General features: G+C 37.9%; 1 protein-coding gene across 1 annotated transcript; it reads left to right on the plus strand.

The window, feature by feature from the left end:
• The first annotated feature begins 2,102 nt into the window (after positions 1 to 2,102).
• On the plus strand, positions 2,103 to 24,024 carry LOC113513227 (serine/threonine-protein kinase/endoribonuclease IRE1). The gene is made up of 14 exons (XM_052903402.1): positions 2,103 to 2,369; positions 2,457 to 2,574; positions 5,764 to 6,015; positions 6,843 to 7,037; positions 7,709 to 7,949; positions 9,082 to 9,652; positions 13,638 to 13,819; positions 14,970 to 15,119; positions 15,890 to 16,029; positions 16,650 to 16,840; positions 17,547 to 17,680; positions 17,843 to 17,990; positions 18,314 to 18,508; positions 21,663 to 24,024. The coding sequence occupies exons 1-14, from the start codon at positions 2,286 to 2,288 to the stop codon at positions 22,149 to 22,151; spliced, it is 3,090 nt and encodes a 1,029-aa protein (XP_052759362.1). The 5' UTR covers positions 2,103 to 2,285; the 3' UTR covers positions 22,152 to 24,024.
• The last annotated feature ends 1,247 nt before the right edge of the window (positions 24,025 to 25,271 follow it).

Consider the following 25,271-nt stretch of genomic DNA (forward strand, 5'->3'; position numbering starts at 1 on the left):
TTAAGATTTAGTTATATAATATGAATATATAAACAAATTGTTGGAAGCGCGTTTGCCAGTAGTTGGCATGCTTAGCAGGCGGATTGGTAGCCGCAGTCAGGCTTTAGAGATGTTTTAACGCTGCTGCCCATCCCTCGCTTTTTCTTAGTCGGCTATTACGACACCCACGAGATAGGAAAGAGTGACCTATTCTATGCCGGGACTACATGGCTGCCTTTCATGGGTACGATGGGTAAAATTTTTGCAATCCATCCCAGTCTGCTGACTTATAAAGCTACACGCGGCGTCTCTCAGGAGACCGGGGATGATGAGATTGTGTGCAGGCTACTTGGAATTGGATTAAACAACGATCTGATGAATTAAGCGGTGCTTCCACTGTGGTGCAGTATCAGCTCGGATGTATATTCAGAAGAAAGATGCAGTAATGAGCTTGTATGATCCTCGATATCTGGTATTCTTGTAGGAAATTGAATCAGTTGCGAGAGTCTACGCTATATCCTAGCGTAGACTTGAGAGCAGATCTCCCCGTGTAATTAGTAATCCGAGAGCCGAGCCACTTAGTGTTTACACTTAGTTAAACATTACATTAAAGTCTCCGAAGATCACTAAACTTGCGAAGGGATACTGTGTACAGTTTTAAGGTGATAATGAACTGCATTGATGTGGGTGTGATGTCCCTTAATGTTACAAAAGTCCATTTTTTATGGTGGAAAGGGATGCCCCTGTGATTACATATTTTACTACTTTTGACATAAACTTAAGGCTATACGGAGAAGTTATGCGGTTTTTAATGGATTATAATATAATGGTTACTCCGTCTGTGCTATCGGTATACACTGGCGTAGTATCAGTAAAGGATAATAGATGATGATGTAGTAGAGCAGTTGGCCCATAATGATGAATTCTACAATAAATAAATAACGATGGTCTCCAGGGGAAACCGGGTGAAGGTCATCTTAATAGGGTATATTACCAGCAATGGGATGGATAATTTTCATTACTAACAATTCCTTCTCCCCGCTGAAGAAATTATGCTGGTATTAAAATGGAAAAAAGATGCTAACGTACAGTTGTGTAACATAGGTTGTGCGATTTGGTGGAACGGCAGTCGGAAGAGATTGCGATACCCCTTACTAATGCAATAGCTAGTTCCACTCCAGTCTCCTTCTCCGGCACGACATCTTCAGTGGATTATGCGCTAGTGGCAGTTCCCAAGGCGTAAATTAAATATTCCCTAGGTTTGAAAACCCAGAAAACCGCGGGTAGTCAGTGAATAACCGGTTCATTGGGTCTTTCTGACCACCGTACCACTACGTTGTGGTATGTAATACTTTGTACTGAATAGTGTTGTTGATACAGTTTTTTTTTCGAGATTTTTATTTTTATTATTTCTAGTAATCAAATTTATTTCGGGAATTTTTTATTTTTATATCCTATTAATAAATCCTAATACCACCAGTTTTAAGGAATGGGTTATGTTAATTAACATACTATATAATAAATGAATTTAAATATTTTTTCTTAAATTATATTTTGTCAATTCTTAAATATCTAACCGTGACAGAACTGAAGGAATAATAAAATTCTTATGAAGTATAGATAAGATACATTCATTTGCAATAAAAAATACAGTCGCCTTCTTTTCTTTTTCTTCATAATGGAGATAATGATGTCATTTTGCTTCATTTTAGAGATTATAAACGTATCTCTTATGATATTTTAAATTTAACTTTCTTAAAATCTATTTTTTAAGTTAAAAAAACTTATATTATGAAATCAAAGATTTTCCAGGAAAGTTAGGATCTCCTCTATGTTCAAACGACTAATAACGATGACTTTAAAAATTTACGCGGTTTATATAGCTAATGTACTTCATACATTTATGGAATTCAATTTCATTTAAAATTTGATGGCAATAACATAAAATAATGCAAATTATCGATGAGTTCAAACTTAATCTGCTCATAGACTGATCTCAAAAGATTTTAAGATGCAATCAGTATTATAATATCATGTTACTAAAGATTGATTTACGAATAAATCTAATTGAGTTTGAAAACTCCAATCCTTAAGAGATTCTGATTTATGACAGTTTCTCTAATCTTTGCAAGTTATGAACATAGTCTCTGTGATCTGTGGTGAATAATCGTGATTGTTGTTTGTCAGTGTATCTTCCTATTTAGTGTATTTTTTTCATATTATTCATTTTATTGTCTAAAAATTTTATTGTTATAATAAAGGATAATGGAGTTTTCATTATTGAAGTGTTTTTGGTTTAATTAAAAATGACCGTGATGAAGTTTTTGTTTCTTACATTGTTTATTTTCGAGTGGTGCGACTTTGTCTCACCAGAGGCTAAAGGTGGACAGGTGAGAGGCCTGAGAATCACGAAATAAATATACGAATTACATTGTAATAATGAAATGGAATTACCTAAATTGTGACGTTTATCGCAGGAAAGTACTGAGTTATCTCAGATATTGGATGACCGGCCCTTACTATTTGCCACGTTAGGGGGTGGCATGGTCGCTGTGGAACCTTTAACCGGAAATATTATTTGGAAACTAAAAGATGGTAATTATGTTTAGCAATCATAAGTACTCACGAACTGGAAATGATATTTGTTACTGATCTAGCATAATTGTTTTTAAATATATATTTACTTAATGTCTATATGCACTAATAGTTATTGCATTAAGCCCTGTAAATAGTTCTAGGAACTGTGATTTCTACCGTATATATTATGATTCCCATTCCCGAAAATGTTATTTATAAACAAATTAATTGTCTGTTTAATAATACAAATATTTAGGTAGTTATTACTAGTCACAATTTACGACTTTCCTATTGTGAATTAAGATATAAAGTTTGTTGTGTCAGCCATTAACTATCCATTGCTAAACATAGCCTCCCCCATGAAGGGTGTTTTGCCGGTAGTTGTTACACTTGGTAGGTGGGTTGCACAACCGCGTTTGCCAACAGCTTGTTTGCCATTCTAAGTTGTATAAAAAAAAAAACCGCGGTTTCGCTTTTGGTGATGTTTTAAGAGGGTCGCCGCTGCTCATTCCTCCACCATTAGCTCCCTTAGTCACCTTTTATGACACTCATGGAAAAGTAAGGGGTAGCCAATTTCATGCCGAGACCTACACGGCGGCACTATATAAAGTTTACTAAACATTTATCTGCTGTGATCCGTCTGTATATCAAATTTCATTCAATTCAGTCTAACCATTTAGGCATGATATAAACAAATACCTTTATGAACTTTTTTATTTATAATATTTGGAAGTGATATTGGCAGTCTAAAAAAATTATATGTAAAAGCAAGGTATTCTGAATTATCATGTAGTCTTACCAAAGGTGTTGAACCATTGGTTGTTATTTACACTGTGATATTAGTATGATTTCTAATTAATTTATTTGATACGATTTCTACTTGTGATTGTACATGTGACAAAGACATTTTTACTGACTGGAAGAAAAAATAACCTATAATTATTACCAGGAGCCTGTCAATTTCTATGTCTAAAATTATTATATTTGATTCAGCTGTTAAATTGTGAAAGCATAATAAACAAACAAAATCACATTTGCATTTATAGTATTAGTTATATTTATATGTAGTTATATTTATTGAAAGATTTTTCTTAACGATAAGTTTTTTATTAAATTAAACTAGCATGTGGCTTTGTTAATTTTCAAGTATACATTCTTGTTTCTTATTGGGTAATGACATTTTTCTTATTTATATATTAATATTATAAAATTGATAATGGACATTCATTTCTCATAATAATTATGATGGCGGTCAGTTGATGGACAGTTACCAACCCTCCTGCCAAGCTTGGCAACTACTATTTCCCAAGGGGGAGGCTTAGGTTCAGCAGTTGACAGTTGAAAAATATAGATTAAAAAATTAACTTTTAAAATTAAAATTGCTAAACTTTTTATTTTGAATACTTTTATCTAATCAATGAATTACTATAGAATCTTCCATTAAAATAATCTTTTCTGGAAAATTTTATCTATTATTTTGTCTTTCTGTTGAATTTTTACTTAATCTAAGTGGTTTATACAAATGGATTACTCAGTCAAACTGAGTTTGAACTTTTTATTCACAATTTAGTCAATTTTTGTTGTAAAATATATTCATGCGGATTTGAGTACTGATGGAAGAAATATATTGCCCTAATAATAAACTTATTTTAACTGTACATTGTAGGATACATGAGTTTATTGTGAATTGTAGTCATTTGCAATTATAATAAAACTAGCTATTTCCCATAGTTTTGCATATGTGAATCCTTTAAAATTATTATTTTTATATGTAACACGAACATGACCCCCACCCCCCACTCCTTTTATGTAAGTTGGTAAGTTGTATTGTATTTATGAGGCTTTGTTAAAAAACATTTCATAACCATTTTGAATTTTAATTATTTACATTTTTATAAATAAAACATTGTTTTCCAAGTTTCTATTTAATTGCCATTGATGCAGTGATCAACAACAAGTAAAAAATAATTTTATTGTTGCTAGATTATTAATATGATTCCTTATTATATTATCAGGAATGTTATAGTCATTTCATAACTCAGCCGAGTTTAATAAATATCTTATATTGACGGTGTGTTATGCCATGTAGTCTCGGCATAGAATGGGCTACTCTTTCCTTGCCTATGGGTGTGATAAGTGGTGACGAAGGGAACTTAATAGTTGAGGGAGGGTAGCAGTGTCCCTTTTAAAACATCACTAAAGGCTAACTGTAGTTGCTAACCCGCCTGCCAAACGTGACAACTACTGCCAAAATTTCCCATAAGGGGAAGGCCTATGTTCAACAGTGGCAATTGTTGATATAATAATAATAATAAAAACTGAGGGTGTAATCATTGGTATATTTAAGATTATTTTTTAGCAGATGCCTGAAAGAAAGGAGTATATGTATTTTTAGATATGCCTTCGCTCTTAGTTAAAAACTTCGCTTTTAATCCTGGGCTGCAAACCTGATGATAGACTAGAGACTATTTTTTTTGATGGGTGAAAATGGTATGGTAACCCCGTCTGTGCTAACGGGATATGCTGGCGGAGCACTAGTGAAGGGTGATAGATGAGAATGAAAACAGGTCAGTTAGCCCATCATGATGAATTCATCAGGAATTAACCAGTTAGTATAGTATAGTTATATAGTTCCAGGGAGAATCGCGAGGAGGTCGACCTAGTTGGGTATATTGCTAGCAATAGGATTCTCAGTCTCCATTACCAACAATCCCTTTCCCCCCGGAGAGGGATTATTTGACATGTCACCACTCAGAATGGTAAAAAAGGTGATAGCTTACCAAATGAAAATGGATAATGATCATAAACACATGAACCAAAACTTGCCTTAACCTGTCCGATTGTTTCTGAGTTTCGCTCATAAGCGATATTATTAATTCTATGATTACAATTAGATCTATGTAAAGATCTAAGGGTATTAACGTTAAACGGGACTGCTGCATTAGTGCCATGTTCTGCGATTCACACGGTCTGTTTCACTCTTTATACACCTGTAATGTCACACGGTGGTTATTTGTTTATATGCAACCTTTTACCGCCTTAAATTGAATTTATATTACATTGTATGAATGACTTACATTTATCCTTTATCTGTCTTATTATACTTTATCCTACGTACATTTACTTTTGTTTGTAATCTGTCTGCTTCAGTCATGTAGTAATTTTAGATGTTTGCCAAGCTTTCTCATTCTTGTTTTTTTATTCAAGAACCGGTCGTGAAGGTGCCGCAGCAGCATGCAAACCTAATGCCACAGTTTTTGCCTGATCCTCGACATGGTTTCCTATACATGTACGGTCCACGTGGTGACCAGCAGATGCTTAAGAAACTACCTTTTACGATTCCTGAGCTGGTAGCGAATGCACCATGCCGATCTACCGAGGGTATATTGTATACAGGGAAGAAAAGTGACACATGGTTCAGACTGGATCCTTTGACAGGCTCAAGAGAACACGTCTCAGGTATGTGTACATATTATATGGTATAGAGCAGTGGTTTAATACAAAAATATTTGTCCAGTATAGTTGATATGAAGTATAGTTATTGTGCATATTACATGTAGATTTTACAGAAGGCTCTAGTTTGTTTTTTTTTAAAAAAGTACTGCCCCTATATTAGGCTTCAATGGTACCACTCCCGTTGGAGAAAGTAAAAATAATATTGCTTATTAGAGATGTAGAGTTATATATAATTATATAGAGTTCTTTGACACTTGCCTAGAGAGATAGTATCTACCTACCGATGAATTTCTATACACAATACATGTTAGAAAATGTTCACTCAAGAAATTTAATTCATTGAACTCAATCACACAACTCAATAACATATTCACTGCCTACGAAATTAATAGAAAGTAATAGCTGGGAACCAATTTTTTTAAGGCGAATTTTGATTAAGTATATACGAGTGTTTAAAAATATGGATGAATATGTATTGTTATTATTATTATTTTAATAAAAAAAAACATTTTTTGATCCGAGTGGCAGGCACCGCCACTATAGCCCCGCCCTATTCGGATCCACTGAATGTGTTTAAAAAAGGGGGAAAAAATGTGATATTCATTAGGAAAAAAGTAAATTATTTGCGAAAAAATAGTAATTATGGTCCTCTGAAAATTAACGATGGGAATTTAGGGTAGTCGTATTTTAAATGGTAAATGGGCAATGGCAATGGCATCAGCATGGCAAAGATAGTACAAATTCAAACTCCGCCCACCTTAAATTATTCATATATAAAATAGAGAATTATTTTGATAATATGAAAATATGTAATCTATACTTTTTGGTAGGTTTCGATAAATCTAAGATATTCAAATCGGATGACGAGGAAACATGTGGCCCAGAGAATAGTAGAGGTATATACGTCGCTCGCACAGAGTATAATATTCTGATGCATGACTCGAAGAATTCAAATCACAAATGGAATGTTACATTCTTTGATTATACATCCCATGCCATGGGAAAAGAAATGTTGAATGATTATGGTAAGTAATATAAAACGATGTAATAATTTTATAAATATGTTAAGAAAAATAATGACCAATTGAAAAACGTAAATATAGGTACGAATACATTAATATCATATCTAAAAGTTTTATACAAAATTAACCTTCTGTTGAGCGCATTGATCTTACGCTTATTACAAATGAATTTCACGATAAAATTATATTATTGCATATGAATTTCCACATGATCGAATGTATTTACTTATCTATAACAAACTCTATTTGACGTTGCTGAAGATATCTGACATTACTAATTCAACCTTTTTGGCCTAATATGAATGTGATTTCACCTTGAATCTTGAATACATGTTTGAATCATTATCATTTTCGAGAGTAAACAAACGTAAATCTAAGTAGAATATACCTCTATAAGTGGTGTAATTTTTTATATGTTAGTTATAAGTTTGCCTATTTTGAAATTCTCAATTTATTATATGGAAAATTGCCTTACGTATAACCCTTTTTTGGGATGTTACATACATCCACTATGTTTAAATAATGAAATTATTCTTAGAAATTTCCATAACATAAATAAGAATGATATAATTTATACCTAATAGGGTTTACAGGATGGATTTAATATTAAATATATTATAGCCTAAAATACACATATAGAAACAATTTTGCAAGAATGATCATCTATTCATCAGGAATAATACACTTCACATCGACTTCAAATGGCCGGGTGATGTCGTTTAACCGTAAAACAGGCGATCTCGTCTGGTCGCATAACTTCGAGACGCCAGTGGTGGCTGCCTACTTGCTAGATAGGGAGGGTCTTATATCCGTACCCTTCAACTCTATAGGGGATGACACTCTAGACCACATTATGGAGGACGCTAATACATTGAGCAAAGGGCAGGGTATAAAAAATTCGAATATCGAATTATAGTAAGTATAAAAATGATTAATTTAAATTAGTAGTAATTCAATTAAAAAATGTATGTGTAGTTAATATTTGCCTAAATGAAGTAACTTCGTCAAGAATTTGTAATTCTTTATTAGAACCATATATGTATTAATAACGTTATATGATAAATGACTATAGCGATCTTAAATCCAGTGATAGTATTTATGTAACTGAAGGAATACGGTTTCTTTTTCTCCAAAGAACATATGTTGCAACATGAATATTTTTTTTACCTTTCTAGTACTCAATAGATCACGAGTCCGGCTTATACGATTTAAAGGATTTAAAGTTATGTATTTAAATTCTTAGATAATTATATTAGTATGTGTTAAATTTAATATAATAAATACCGTATAAAAATATTAAATATGTTAAAATATTGCTCCTTTGGACTTTTTTGGTAGGATTTATGGCGAACAAAATGTTAAATTCCATTTACTGATCCGATTTTGAAATGGAGTCAAAAATATTAAATGGAGTCCGAAAATTTGGAATTTTATTTTATGCTAGACTTCCTGATTTTACCAAGCAACAACTTTTTGGTTGATTCAGTTTGAAAGGTGAGACGTAGTAGTGAATTTGTTGGGTACGAGTGCTTAACAGCTAGATTTAAGGAAATGCATGCGGTTTCTATGGGCGTCGTGTAATGTAGGTGCTGTTCATGTCTAAAGGTGACGGTTACAACTTTCCATTATCATACACTATCCTTCCAAGCTATATAAAATGTGATACCTTATAGACTATAAATATATAGAATGTATTATATTTATTGCTGCGTGGTCCCATCATAGAATGGTCCACTTCTTCCTTCCCGTGGTTTTCGTAAGGGAGTTTAATAGTCGAGGTGGGTAGCAGCGTCTCTTTTAAAATATCTTCAAGGTCTAACTGCGGTTGCCAACCTGCCCGCCAAGCGTAACAATTTGTGACAGAATCCCCCTTTATGGCGGAAGCCTTTGTTGAGCAGTGGAGAGTTAACAGCTGATATGGTATGATACGATGATATGATGATATTATACACGTGGAAAATAATTTATCTATGAATAATCTAATTTGCATAGGGTACGGTTTTGGAGATGTTTGTTTATCAGATTGTATCGGTAACGTTATTTTCAGCCCGACGTTGTACGTAGGTGAGCATAACCATGGCCTCTACGCTCTGTCGTCACTCGTAGATAAGAATACTGTAACTATATCCACTGGTCACACACAGCCCTTGTTGATCGAGGGCCCAGTAACTGAGGATGCTAATGCCGATTCGCTTAAACATGAACCATTCACAAATGTGCATTATAAACTGAACGACTTGAATTTGCATGTATCAGCTCCGTACTTATTGTTGGGACATTACAAAGTGCCAGAGTTAACAACGTCCTGGATTCCCCAACTGCCAAATACACACATCATGAATACTCAAGAACCGAAACAAGATACAATTAAATTAATTAATGGACAAGTCCACTCGGACGCTGAGAAAGATGTAGAAAATGAGACTAATCTGAAATCGAATTCGATCAGCGTGTCGGTACAAACCGAGGAGTTATTTGAAAAGTTCAGCTTTAGACCTGATTTATGGTACAAGCAGGGTTACATATGGCTTCACCAGCAAGAGAATAAAGTTTTGAAAGTGGTCCTCATCATACTGGTCGGACTGGTCATTACGCTGTTTTGGTATCTCCGATATCAGGTAAATATTTTTTGGTTGATAGTCTCGTTTGATATGGGTTTATCAGTTCGCATTTGTTTTTAGTACGTTTTGTTGTCCGTCCACGCTATGTCACACGTGCCTGCGTTCATTAATGACACGTAAGGCGGCTGGGTTGGAGGTTATTTTTTTAATGTTGCTATTTAAAACTTTAAAATGTATCTTATCACTTATGCATTGGTTTAATTTTTGTTTATCATACTGGTAATTTGATATACTACTAATGATAATACCATAGATAATATTGCCAAATGCATAAAAGCGTAGTTTTTGTTACTTATATTTTAATTATGCTCAATGTCAATTAAATAACTAATTACATACATTAGTCGACTTTTGTTGTTGTAGTGAACGTATTATTCGACTAACCGGTACTTGGGTGATCATATTCAAGTTTAATGACATTTTACAGCATTTACATTTAATTTGGTTTGTTAACAGCGTTTACTATTAACCGAGAGTCACTTGGAATTGTTATTTTCATAGTCTTTGTTTTTTCCTTTAGGATAGTAACCTATTAGGATACGATGACGCATATCTATATATGTATCATATATTAATATTTTCTTTACTATATGTAATACATTTGAAAATGAGAAACTCCAATGCCATTTGTTAAAAAATATTTGTATAACATAACAATAGATACGATCTCAACATCTGTTGTTTAAAATTCATGACATTCTGTAGGTCGATTGCATGGCAATTTCCTCCGGTTGTTTTACCAGCTGTTGCTTAATTGCCTCATAACTGGGGAAAAGAATAATATTGGTGGTTTTATTTAAGCATGATTGGTTTTACGTAATTAGTACGACAAATCTTATATTAATTGCCCAATACAATAACTCGTATACTTTGTACGCAGAGACCGCAGGTCGCTATTTTTTACTTTTACTATCATCTTCTGTAATTTTTACAAGCTTGTCGCTATTACACCCCGGATTAATTTTACTAATATTTATAATGAAATGAGAATTTTCAACAAAATTATCTGTTTATCCCGGTTTCGCTCGCGGGGAACCCTTTGTTTCTTGTTTCCGTGCAAATTGCCTGTAATTCTAAATTCCTAGTACGCCTACAACATTAAAAAGAACTTGTTCAAGTATCATATATGAAAGCAGTTTAGGGTGCATGTTAATAGATTAGCTAGTCAGGGGTCAGGCGAGTCTTTTCCGTATACAAGTGTAAACGTGTTCGGTAACAATCATAAAAAAATATATACATTTGAATTAAGAACCTTCTTCTTTTTGATGTCTGCTGAAAAGAGAATAATCCAGTGATAAATAAAACCCAATTTAATATTGAATGTTATCTTCTGTTAATACAGATATCTAGACCTTAAAGTACAAATATAACTAAGATTAAAATTATCATTATCACCTTGGTTAATCTCTGAAAAAGCTTATCAATTAACGAATGAGACTTCAAATCCGAGACCCCATTAATCCGAAACCATATTCTAACTGCTAGTTTATGGGTAAGGGATATGAATATATTAATATTACAATTATATATTTAAAACAAGCAATACTAAACCTAGAACAATGGTTTTAGTGTATATCGTATTAATTAATTATGTTTACAGAATGTTAATTTTTATCGCGGTATGTACAAGCCATTAAAAATTTTAATTACTTTTCTATGTAGTTATACGAAATATGTAGGTTTATATATAACGTGAAACATTTTAAAAATAATATATTTACTGTTATATTTTAATGGTTATTACATTTTAATATCCATATTGTTATAAGTGAAATTTGTATAACAAGTTCTTAATTGGTTTAGGAAACTGTATGTAATGTTTATTAAGAAATGATGCTTTTTTCTGCGTTTTCTTCTACTTCACGCTTGAGTGACATATTAAATGTATAAAGTAAAGGTGGCAAAAAGAAGCTTATGGACTGACTGATGATAAGCAGGAACACAGCTCACGAATGCTTGATAAATCTGAGGCATCATTCGCGTACAGGCCAACCTTGTGAGTGATAAAGACCTTGACTCACAGTACCCTGAATTTCACTGCCATATTCACGCCTCAAACCGGAAGCATGCAAGCACTTTGACATGATTATGATTTTAACACGCGAGAACATACTATTAGTTTACAATGCCAATTGATGGACCTCAAAGGTCGTGCGTGATCTGACTAAGATCTCATAAATTTGTGTTAATAATAAATTTGTCTTACTCTCCGGCGATCGAAAATACGTTCTCTGTCATTCAGATTAAAATATATTGTGCCAAATATGGGCTGTCCAGTGTTTTCGAATCTGATATGGCAAAGGGCAAGCTAATTATTGTCTATCGGATTAGGTTTCTTAGGCAGTGTTTTGTCTTTTTTCATAAGTATTGTTTTTTCTGTCTTTTCCATAAATATTACCTTTATATGTTATATCTTGAATTGTCAAAGTCATTGTATATAAACAACATCCGTCCGTTTTGAAATTTTTCAATCTCATAATAATTATTAGACTATGATTTTAATATTTTTTTTTTCTCCTTAATAATACATTATAATTTTTAAAAACAATAGAACAATAAATTAAAAATATATTTTCATATTTTAATTTTGTAATACCTATAACAATTTACAATTTATAGTTATATATATAAAAAATAATGGTTGACAATATAATAGTTGAGTTAATTAGGAGGAATAATTTTTAATTAGTGCGCCATTTATAGAAGTCATGTACTTATTTGTGATTAAAAAGATAAATGATATCTCTAAGATAGGAAGTTTATCTGCCACTAATCTGTAAGACAAGCCCTTACGGACAAGTAGGTATTGTAATTTGACCTAGATATGGTTATGAATTGTTTTCACGGTAGTTGCAGTGCGATAAGATGGATTTACATTTGTATTTAAGTTGGAAAACCCATTAGAGTCAGTATTAATTCTGTTGAAATAAATTGATTCGCTTGACAACGATATGGTATTGAAATTAGTTCCGAATCCTTTTGATTGACTCTCTGGAACTATAATATATGATGGATTCATAACTCTTCTACAGATATCACTTACATTATATTTACATTCGACAATTTTTCTATATGTTTAATACTCTTGAGTCGCGCGATCTGGGTTTTAAAATAACAGATTTACATATGAATCATAGAAAAATGTTTCTTTAGTTTACCCAACTGAATTTAAAAGTCATTTAGCGTTAAGAGAGATTGATATTAACGTACCAATACCGTTCTTTTAGGCGGTTTTTAAAAAATGAATCGTATTGCTATTGGCATAAGTCGCTTTTTGGCTTTGTTTGTGAATTTTAATTCAATTATGCCTCGTTTAGGAATACATTCGACGGAGCGAGACAGTGAAACGCACACAGCTATGCTACTACTATGCTTGTAATTAAATTTATTTGAATAAAATATATTCTTATGCGACCACTTGGCTGACTCATTGCACTGACTTTCAAACTATAAGGTTAGGAGTCATCCTAATGAATTACCAGAGGATATCTTTATAAAAAAGTCGACTGCATGAGTACTTCTGGCCCACTCGTTCTGCCACTTAGTTAAATGTTTAGTTGCATGGCTGTTTTGTTTTAAACAGCGTGATATGGCAGTGAAATTACAAGATATACATAACATTTGAGTTCTCAAGAATGGGAACGTATAAGGGGTATCATGAAGATCGCAGTGCAACTTAGAATGGCAAACACGCTGACGGTCCACCTGATGGAAAGTGATAATCGTCGTCTATAGACATGATTCGCCCATGCGTTGCCATTCCTGAGGACATTCAAACCGAACACAGCCATGCAAACACAACTGCTTCACGGTAGAAACACGAATGAGACAGAGGTATTCAAGCAAACGACTTTTGTACAAAGTCTCCCTCTGGTAGTGTTAGCATGTTTGCCTTTCCAAGTTGTATAAAAACACTTATTTGAATTATTATTTAAAATCAATAAGCGACGGTATGATTCTTTAAATTGCATGAATGTTACAGGCTCGGGAGTTCCAACAACTGTCACAAGGTGGCTCCCGAGGCTCGACTGCCTCAACGTCCTCTAACGGCGAAGTGACTGGCCAACTGGTTGAGATTGGCGAGGGGGAAGTACGCATCGGCCGGATCAGTTTCCACACTGATCAGGTTTTGGGGAAGGGCTGTGAGGGTACTTTTGTGTATAGGTAAGTTTACATTTGTACCAGTCTTGTGTACTACTGCACACATTTATTAATATTTTTAATTCTTCATTCGATTTTCACAATACCTCAAAATTGTAACAGATTATTATTTGTTCGGGCTTAATTATTTATAACTTCTCACAGCTGGGAGTAGGTTTCCTCTTAAGAGGTGGACATTAATATACCTATTAGCACGCTAGTCAACCGGTTTAGTACTTATAGGATTTTTGTTATTTCTTATTGTTTCTTACAACATCTTGGTAATGAATGAGTGCTGACATATTTATAGTTTATAAGAGATGATGAATTAACAGGATCATTTAGGTATATTATGATAATTTACTTGGGTTATCTGGACCAGCACCGCTACCATAAGTTTGTGTAAACAATTTACTACGATATATTACTATTAAGTTCCTACAGTAGTTATAGTATTTAATTGTTAAGCGACAATTGTAAACTATACTACATTTCATTTTTGTTTATGATAGATTACTATCTCATAAAACAAAACTCATAATTGCATAAATATCGAATACTACAACTACTGTAGAAACTTGATAGTAAATTACTGTAGTAAATTGTTTGCACAAACTTATAGTAGCGGTGTAGGTTACACTGATCGTGGTCACGAGTAGACTTATGTAGCACTGTCCTGCTGCCGCTTCCGAGGCAGAAATATTTTTTTTTCTACCCACTCATTGTCATACATCACACAAATCGTGTCCCTATAAATATACCTCTGTATATAATATATACCCCTATTTAACTAAATGGTCGCGTTAATTCTCTTATAAACTTCTAGCAAGCCGCCCCGGCTTTGCATGAGTGAAATGGTAAAAAATGTATTTACGACATCACATTCGAAATCTCTATAATTATCGTTGTTTCTATACTATATTATGCATGTATTAAACATATAAAACTTCCTCTTGAATCACTCTATTTATGAAAAACCGCAACAAAATCCGTTGCGTAGTTTTAAAGACCTAAATATATAAAGGGACAGACAGCGAGAAGCGACTTCGTTTTATACTATTTAGTGTTGATGCAATGCGAAAGTTAAAAAGTTAATATGGGGATATATTCTTTTCTAATATCATACTGGTAAAATCATATTTAAAGTGTATCTGTGTATTTTTTTTTCATGTAGGGGTACATTCGATAAGCGTGCGGTGGCAGTGAAGAGACTGCTACCCGAATGCTTTACGTTCGCCGACCGCGAGGTGGCGCTGTTACGCGAGTCGGATGCCCACGCGCACGTCGTACGCTACTATTGTACCGAGCGAGATAAGCAGTTTAGGTATGTAATTTTAAATTTCCTCATGTATATATAGCACAAAATAATTATACTTAACTGTGCTGATATTTTTTCATACAAGCATATTGATGAAAAACATTTTTTTTTAATTCTTTTATTATTACTAGTTTGCATTAATTTGTGAAAACGAATCCCGTGTATTGATGATATTATAATGATCTAAATGAAATGAAGCGCGTTTTAAAGTTTATTGAAAAAACTATTGGGTGGTCGTGGTTTAGTGGTATACATTAATGGAGACTGAAAATCCCATTGTTAACAATATAGCGGTTCACTCTGGAAACTATCATGGTTAATTCCTGATGAATTCATCATGATGGGCTAACTGGCTTGTTTTCATTCTCATCTATCAACCTTCACTGGTGCTACCATACCATTTTCACCCATCAAAAAAATTCCTACTTATTAACGTCAAAGGTTTAGATTTCGAATCTGACTGACTTTCAAAATTGTCTTCCATTACCGGATAGTTAGTCGCTATGTTTTCATTGTTGTAACATTTCAACTAATACTTTGATAATGGAAAACACTCAACTAATTCGTGTAACGGTGGTAGGCTTGTCCTAATCCACGTTGGACTATATATAATAAGCTTGATAAAAAACGAGCATGTCTCGAGTGTTACGTTCACTATAGCAATCATGACTGTTAGTCATTAGCATATTTATTTTACGATTAATCGTATTTGTATGTATTCTGTACAGAGAATAAATTCAAAAATATATAGTATATATTGTATTTATACATTTCAGGTACATTGCGTTAGAGTTATGTTCAGCCACATTACAAGACTATGTGGAGAAGAAATTAAACTTTGAGTGTCGGATAGATGGAGTGGAAGTGTTGAGGCAAGCCACCATGGGATTATCTCATTTGCATTCTATGGATATAGGTATGTAAAAGTTTTATATTTTTTAACATTTACATCTTATTATATGATTAGGTACATGATAGTTGAATTGTAATAAGATTTACAATAACTAGACAAAGGCAAAGTTTTGCTTTCAAAATAAAATTTTCATGTTGATTATTATTATCATCATACCAACCGTTAAATGTCCACTGTTGAACATAGGCCTCCCCCATAGACTGTCATAAAGAATGGTCCCGAGTTACCTGCATCTATTGACTCCCTGTGATGCATTTGAGGTCGCTCCATCTAGTGAGGGGTCGTTCTACTTTGCATATAAATATAAGTTCTCAATTCAATTGTATTTTTTATGACTACTTATATACGATACCTTTGCCGATTAGAACCCGATTTTTATGATATTTTTTTCTATTAAAAGAGTTTACTTTCGTATCAATCCCATACTAATTTTGTAAAGATTGAAGTAGGTTTGTTGTGGTACAAAATCTTGAATTTCCTATATGTATAATAAATTGTGATTGGTTGAATGTTTTAAAGAAAGATACAATATACATAAAAATAAAAAATTTACTCTCCTGAACCTCATCTTTAGTCTTGAATCCTCTAAGTTTAGCACTTATTACTGTTATTCTTTATTTCAGTGCACAGAGATATAAAACCGCATAACGTATTGCTGTCGATGCCGACCGGTACTGGAGAGGTGCGTGCCATGATATCAGATTTTGGCCTCTCCAAGAAGCTCAATATCGGCCGCGTTAGTTTCTCGCGCCGCTCTGGTGTCACCGGTACCGAGGGCTGGATAGCACCCGAGATGATTAATGGGGAGCGGACGGTACGTTGGTACCTATTTTTTACTTTTTATCAACACATAAATAGCTTTGGAGCTAGCAACACAAAAAAGTATTTGTCAAGGAGAAAAGTCGCACAGAAATCACTTATAATACTATGACATAAATTGGCATTGTACAACAAAAATTGTTACTACATGGCAATTAAAACATGTAATAAATTACCGACAGAATACAGAGGTTAGACAAACAAAAATGTATTGAAAAACTTTACAATTGTCTTACGGAAAAAATGCTTTTACTCACTTGAAGATTATTTTAATATAGAATTTTAAGAACAAGTTCTAACTTAAATATTTGCACGCTATACGGTTGAATACAGAGATTCTGTTTTTAACATTAAATATTTCTAATGAAATAACCTGTAATCAAGCAAATAAAATTATTCATTCATTCATTTGGAGGCAACATCATAACTTGAGGCGAAATCCTGAAATCTTATTTTTATGTGACTTTAAAAGAAGGAGTTAGCTATTTTATTACATATCAAAAATAAATATGTTTCATTTGCGGGAATAGTTAGTAATGGGTATTATATTATTTATAATAAAATTTGTGATAGTAGTCATCTGTTATTGATTGTTCAAGTTTTTTTCTATTTGAACTTTTGGTTCTTTAAATGATGAGTAATTTTTTTTATTATTTCATATTATTAAGTTCACAATCCCAATATTGTGTTGTTTATTACAGACTACATCGGTAGATATATTTTCTTTGGGCTGCGTGTTCTATTATGTACTGTCCAAAGGACAGCATCCCTTTGGTGATATGTTAAGAAGGCAGGCGAATATACTCACAGGCGACTATAACTTAGATCAACTTGAGTAAGTAACTTAGGTTTTCTTTGTCTATTTATATTACACTGCAAAGTTTTTATTTAATTTTGCCTTGTACTTTAAGTTATAAACTGTGGAAACTTATAAAAGCATTTTATAGTTTTCTATATTAGAATGTTATAAATATAAATATTATTTTCTTTATTCCAGTAAAGTGTTGCCAGAGGAGGAAGTGTTGTTGACAAAAATACTCATTCGCTCTATGATATCAGCGAAGCCCCATGCGCGGCCGCCTTGCGAGACTATACTTAAATATCCAATGTTTTGGGGCAAGCAGAGCATACTAAATTTTTTGCAGGTGACATATTTGAAATCTTTCTAATGTTCTGAAGTACCGTAATAATGAGCCTTAGATGTTAACCAATGGATCAATTGTCTATTTGCTTAAAATTCATCAAATCTTTTTGATCCGGCATGAGGGACCAAATTCGTATTATGGCAGCCTAAGGATAACTTCAAATTTCGAAAAATTTAATCTATCTCGATTTTCAGTTTTTCCTCATTTTAAAGATTATTCTTTGTTATAAATCCTGTTTATTTGTTTGGAGGTCATTTACATTAGTCTGACTAAAATAAGCCATGTTTGATTATTTGTTTTTAATTGAAGTACTATATGTACAGGACGTGAGCGACCAAGTGGAGAACTGTACGAGCGGCGCGGTGGGCGCTGCGCACCCGCTGGAGCGCGGCGCCCGCGGCGTGGTGCGCGGCGACTGGCGCGCGCACGTGTGCAGCCTGCTGGCCGGCGACCTGCGCGCGCGCCGCACCTACCGCGGCGACCGCGCCGCGCACCTGCTGCGCGCCATACGGAACAAGGTAGCCGCCCCACACCCACACCCACACCCACACCCACACCCACACCCACACCCACACCCACACCCACTGCACTCGCTGGAGCGCGGCGCGCGCACGGGTGCAGCCTGCTGGCCGGCGACCTGCGCGCGCGCCGCACCTACCGCGGCGACCGCGCCGCGCACCTGCTGCGCGCCATACGGAACAAGGTAGCCGCCCCACACCCACACCCACACCCACACCCACACCCACACCCACACCCACAGCACTCGCTGGAACGCGGCGCGCGCGTGTGCAGCCTGCTGGCCGGCGACCTGCGCGCGCGCCGCACCTACCGCGGCGACCGCGCCGCGCACCTGCTGCGCGCCATACGACCCACACCCACACCCACACCCACACCCACACCCACACCCACACCCACACCCACTGCACTCGCTGGAACGCGGCGCGCGCACGTGTGCAGCCTGCTGGCCGGCGACCTGCGCGCGCGCCGCACCTACCGCGGCGACCGCGCCGCGCACCTGCTGCGCGCCATACGGAACAAGGTAGCCGCCCCACACCCACACCCACACCCACACCCACACCCACACCCACTGCACTCGCTGGAACGCGGCGCGCGCACGTGTGCAGCCTGCTGGCCGGCGACCTGCGCGCGCGCCGCACCTACCGCGGCGACCGCGCCGCGCACCTGCTGCGCGCCATACGGAACAAGGTAGCCGCCCCACACCCACACCCACACCCACACCCACCCACACCCACACCCACACCCACTGCACTCGCTGGAGCGCGGCGCGCGCACGTGTGCAGCCTGCTGGCCGGCGACCTGCGCGCGCGCCGCACCTACCGCGGCGACCGCGCCGCGCACCTGCTGCGCGCCATACGGAACAAGGTAGCCGCCCCACACCCACACCCACACCCACACCCACACCCACACCCACTGCACTCGCTGGAACGCGGCGCGCGCACGTGTGCAGCCTGCTGGCCGGCGACCTGCGCGCGCGCCGCACCTACCGCGGCGACCGCGCCGCGCACCTGCTGCGCGCCATACGGAACAAGGTAGCCGCCCCACACCCACACCCACACCCACACCCACACCCACACCCACTGCACTCGCTGGAGCGCGGCGCGCGCACGTGTGCAGCCTGCTGGCCGGCGACCTGCGCGCGCGCCGCACCTACCGCGGCGACCGCGCCGCGCACCTGCTGCGCGCCATACGGAACAAGGTAGCCGCCCCACACCCACACCCACACCCACACCCACACCCACACCCACACCCACACCCACACCCACACCCACTGCACTCGCTGGAGCGCGGCGCGCGCACGTGTGCAGCCTGCTGGCCGGCGACCTGCGCGCGCGCCGCACCTACCGCGGCGACCGCGCCGCGCACCTGCTGCGCGCCATACGGAACAAGGTAGCCGCCCCACACCCACACCCACACCCACCCCCACACCCACACCCACACCCACACCCACACCCACACCACACCCAACAGCCCGCCCCCCACAACTGACCAGCCACCTGCCCGCCGACCTGCCCGCGATCCGCACCGGCCGCGGCGACCGCGCCGCGCACCTGCTGCGCGCCATACGGAACAAGGTAGCCGCCCCACACCACCCACACCCACACCCACTGCACTCGCTGGAGCGCGGCGCGCGCACGTGTGCAGCCTGCTGGCCGGCGACCTGCGCGCGCGCCGCACCTACCGCGGCGACCGCGCCGCGCACCTGCTGCGCGCCATACGGAACAAGGTAGCCGCCCCACACCCACACCCACACCCACACCCACACCCACACCCACACCCACACCCACTGCACTCGCTGGAGCGCGGCGCGCGCACGTGTGCAGCCTGCTGGCCGGCGACCTGCGCGCGCGCCGCACCTACCGCGGCGACCGCGCCGCGCACCTGCTGCGCGCCATACGGAACAAGGTAGCCGCCCCACACCCACACCCACACCCACACCCACACCCACACCCACACCCACACCCACTGCACTCGCTGGAGCGCGGCGCGCGACGTGTGCAGCCTGCTGGCCGGCGACCTGCGCGCGCGCCGCACCTACCGCGGCGACCGCGCCGCGCACCTGCTGCGCGCCATACGGAACAAGGTAGCCGCCCCACACCCACACCCACACCCACACCCACACCCACACCCACACCCACTGCACTCGCTGGAGCGCGGCGCGCGCACGTGTGCAGCCTGCTGGCCGGCGACCTGCGCGCGCGCCGCACCTACCGCGGCGACCGCGCCGCGCACCTGCTGCGCGCCATACGGAACAAGGTAGCCGCCCCACACCCACACCCACACCCACACCCACACCCACACCCACACCCACACCCACACCCACACCCACTGCACTCGCTGGAGCGCGGCGGCCCCCGGTGCACCCTGCTGGCCGGCGACCTGCGCGCGCGCCGCACCTACCGCGGCGACCGCGCCGCGCACCTGCTGCGCGCCATACGGAACAAGGTAGCCGCCCCACACCCACACCCACACCCACACCCACACCCACACCCACTGCACTCGCTGGAGCGCGGCGCGCGCCCGTGTGCAGCCTGCTGGCCGGCGACCTGCGCGCGCGCCGCACCTACCGCGGCGACCGCGCCGCGCACCTGCTGCGCGCCATACGGAACAAGGTAGCCGCCCCACACCCACACCCACACCCACACCCACACCCACACCCACACCCACACCCACACCCACTGCACTCGCTGGAGCGCGGCGCGCGCACGTGTGCAGCCTGCTGGCCGGCGACCTGCGCGCGCGCCGCACCTACCGCGGCGACCGCGCCGCGCACCTGCTGCGCGCCATACGGAACAAGGTAGCCGCCCCACACCCACACCCACACTCACACCCACACCCACACCCACACCCACACCCACACCCACACCCACACCCACACCCACACCCACACCCACACCCACACCCACACCCACTGCACCCGCGGGGACGGTGTGCAGCCTATTGCTGCGAAAACATTTACCTTATCCTAGACACTAAGATGCCTTTCACTTTAAAATTCATGTACCACTGAAGCATTAATCTAAAACATTAAGTATAAATGAACCATTATTATCGTTAAAGTAAGGAATAGACCGAGCTTAAATTTCTTTAAAATATTGTCTTATGTCGTTAACGTCCTTGGGATGCAATTTCTAAATATAATTTTTATTTTAGAAACACCATTACCGGGAGTTGGAAGCTGAAGTACGCGAGAAACTGGGGAAGATACCCGACGGTTTCGTAACATACTGGCTACGACGATTCCCTCTTCTTTTACCGCACGTATGGCTACAGATGCAACAGTATCGACACGAGGATCTGTTACAAGGTTACTACCCACATTCGTTCACATTCAACAGAGAAGATGTCATTGAACTTAATAGTGAAACTAATTATGAGGGAAATTTAGCTTTAGAATTGTGTGACTCTGAGAAAAATGAACTATTTGTTAAAAGTAAGATATATTACGATGAAAACGATCGGGACAAAACATTTAAGTATTACAAGAAAGACGGCTCGCCTCATAAGCGTGCTGACTGGAGAAGTGAAGCGAGAGATTTCAAAACGAGACAGGATGACGTTAGATTAAGAGATCGACATAATTACAAAAAGAAAGAGAAAAAGAAAGAAGATATGCCGGTTTGGACATTGCCCCCAAAGTGATATATATAGGAGCACAAATGTAAGTTTATCTAGTCAGAAAAATAAGAATTGCCATCAGTTGTTGCGGGCAACACTGGTTATACTCTCTAATAAGAATTGAACTTTGTGTATTCATAAATATGGTTAGAAGTCATTAGGCAGACAGTAACTTGCCAGTAATAAAAATTGTATTATCCGCAATATGGCGGAGGTATTTGTTATTTTATGTAGAATTATGATTCCATTAATATGATTATATGGCGTCTACATATTTACAGTAAATAAATAAATAAATATGTATGTATTTAATTTATGATGTTACCAAATGGTAATGTCTGTAGGCATCATTAAATGTTTATAATTGCATTTTTATTTTTCTGATCAGATCGTAATATGTATTACGCACATAGTTATTAATGTTGGTATTTGTAATTATTATTTATTGTAAAATATAGAGAAAATTATTATAGGTATTGAGAAAATTATTTATTAATTTATAAGAATTGTTATAATGACAAAAAATTACGTACTTATAGATCAGATCTCTATTGTTTCCCAGTTATATGTGATTTCTGTTTTTTTTTTTATTTTTTCTTATGTATGAATTCATACCTGATACGTGTGGTTGGAAGCTTGGGACCAATTTGGATGATCAAATAATTTAATTTTTTAAGTTTTTTTTTTTATATTCTAGCAAATTATCTTTTTTCATCTGCTACATTTTTAAATTAGATTTAATGTGATTTAAGTTGTCTATTAATGAGAAAAATCTTAATATATTAAATTAGCCTTTATAAATGTTTTATTAATTTTTAATGCAATGTATTTTTTATAAAAGAGTTTTAATTTGAAATGCTTTTTAATACGATACAATGACACAATGACAATCTAACATGACTATGTTGTATGTATGTATATAAGACTTGCTTCAGGATAAGTGTTTGACATTCCTAAAAAATAGTCATAATATTGAAGTACGATTGTTGGTGCTATGTTATTTGTAAAGCTGAAATGTGCAAATAGAATAAGTTTTTCATAGAATTAGTGAAGAGATACTAACTATGCACAGTGATGTCTATGTATTTATGTTCCTTGTTTTTACACAACTAACAAATATGAATAGTTGGACTGTTAGAACAATTGTATATAAATTAATTGGTAATATATTTAATATTATGTGTCAGTTTCCTTGTTTATCACACAAAGAAGGTACAAGGATACTAGTAACCTATTCTTATAAGGTTTGGTTATTACAAATATTTTGTTTAAATAGTCTCGCTTAATTAATTTGTCTATTCTCTTTGGTAATTTAACACTTCATGTTCATTGAAACATATTTTTTATTTACAACTAGTAGTGTCTGATAGTTTTTATTAAATAACTGTAAATAGTTGTTTTGCTCCCAATATGTTACCTATTGAGAGAAAAACTACTATATCTCAAGTAGGAGCAAATAATACCCATTTACAAAATTTTATTAAAATCAGTTGAGTGGGTTCGGACATTAGTGTGAATGAACATCCGGAATTGTTATAATAATTATTAATTTTAAAACGGAATAATAAATACAAGGTTCGTTGGTTTTGTATTCCGTGGCCTACGTCCTTAGGGACCTGGATACACATAGATCATGTTAACAATGTACATATTTTAGTGTAAATGCACTTATAAAATATGTAGTTTGAAGGTTATATATATCAGTTATGTTTTTAGTAAGCATCCTAGTAAAAGTATCGAGTTAATTCTCAACAGTCATTGGCTTTATATATGTAATGTGTATTTTATGTTCTCTATAACATACAATTTCATTTGAAAATAGAATTTATACACAGGTGAAAAATGCTCAAAATGTTTATATATTTGTATATGAGTGGAATAAAATACATGGAAATTATGTTCGTTTTTTATTTCTGCTGTCAGTAATATTATTTTCACAGAAAATTGTTAGAAAATTATATTCAAGTAACGAGAGAATATTCGTATTGCCTATATTAATAAAATTAAATGAAAATGTAATTAAGTTTTGTTCAAATTACAGCAAAAATACTTTTTAAATAATATTAATAACGAAATATTTTATCGTTTTAAGTTTTTATTTATTATTGGACATTTGTAGACTTTTTTTTTATTGAATGATAATGAAATAGTTACCCGCCTGCGCTAACGATATACGCTGACGGAGTACCAGTGAGGGATGCTAGATGAGAATGAAAAGACAGGTCACTTGGAATTAGAACACGATGGTTTCCAAGGGGAACCGCGAGGAGTCGACCTGACAGGGTGTATTGTTAGCAATGAGGCAACAATCTATTTTCTTCCCGAAAAAGCAGGCCAGTAAGCCCATTGTGATGAATTCACTTGAAATTAGAATACGATGGTTTCCAAGGAGAACCACGTCCGTCGGAGTCTCGGACGACTTCAAGCGGGTTCCCCTCGGCTCCGGCAATAGGCGGACGAGGAATACCGGGGGGTTTTAGCCGGTAAGAGTCCGGCAGTATCCACATATCTCCCCCGAGGTATGTGGGTCTGCATGAAGCATGCAAGCAAGCAGGCAGAGACCGACCTGACAGGGTATACTGCTCGAAATGGGACTGGAGAACATTGTCTTGGTCGGATCATTATTCGCTTATTTACAAATAAGTTTAAGTTATATTGAAAGAGACTAAATAAAGTTTACAGGGAGGTAGGTACAAAATTATAATTTAAAGGGTTGGTGAACTTGGTAAGCAGTAAAAGTTTTACTTAGTTTGAGATCAGATTACGCTTTGTGATATATCCAGGACTATATATATCCAATAATGTATGTATATATATGTTGTATACAGACAACGGATAATTTTATTGTCTCCTTTTTTGCTTTTGGCCACAGCAGAATATCAGTGTTTTGCTTTCGAGGGCAAAACAATAAACTGAGTTGTGACCATTTTGTGTTGCTATGGCACACGAAAAGGAAAAATTGTTTCATTTTTTATGTACTTTTATTGAATAAGTATTCTTTTATCTCGTTTTTTTTGGTGTATGTTTATTTATGTCTGTTGTGATTTGTGTTGTAATGCAAATTATATATTTGAAAATATTTTTAAAATACGATGAAATATCTGAGAATTTTGAGGACGTGGAAGCACATACTCGTTTGGATAA

Source organism: Galleria mellonella, unplaced genomic scaffold (assembly GCF_026898425.1).
Source record: "Galleria mellonella isolate WM207_F2 unplaced genomic scaffold, CSIRO_AGI_GalMel_v1 utg139, whole genome shotgun sequence".
NCBI classification, from domain to species: Eukaryota; Metazoa; Arthropoda; class Insecta; order Lepidoptera; family Pyralidae; genus Galleria; species Galleria mellonella.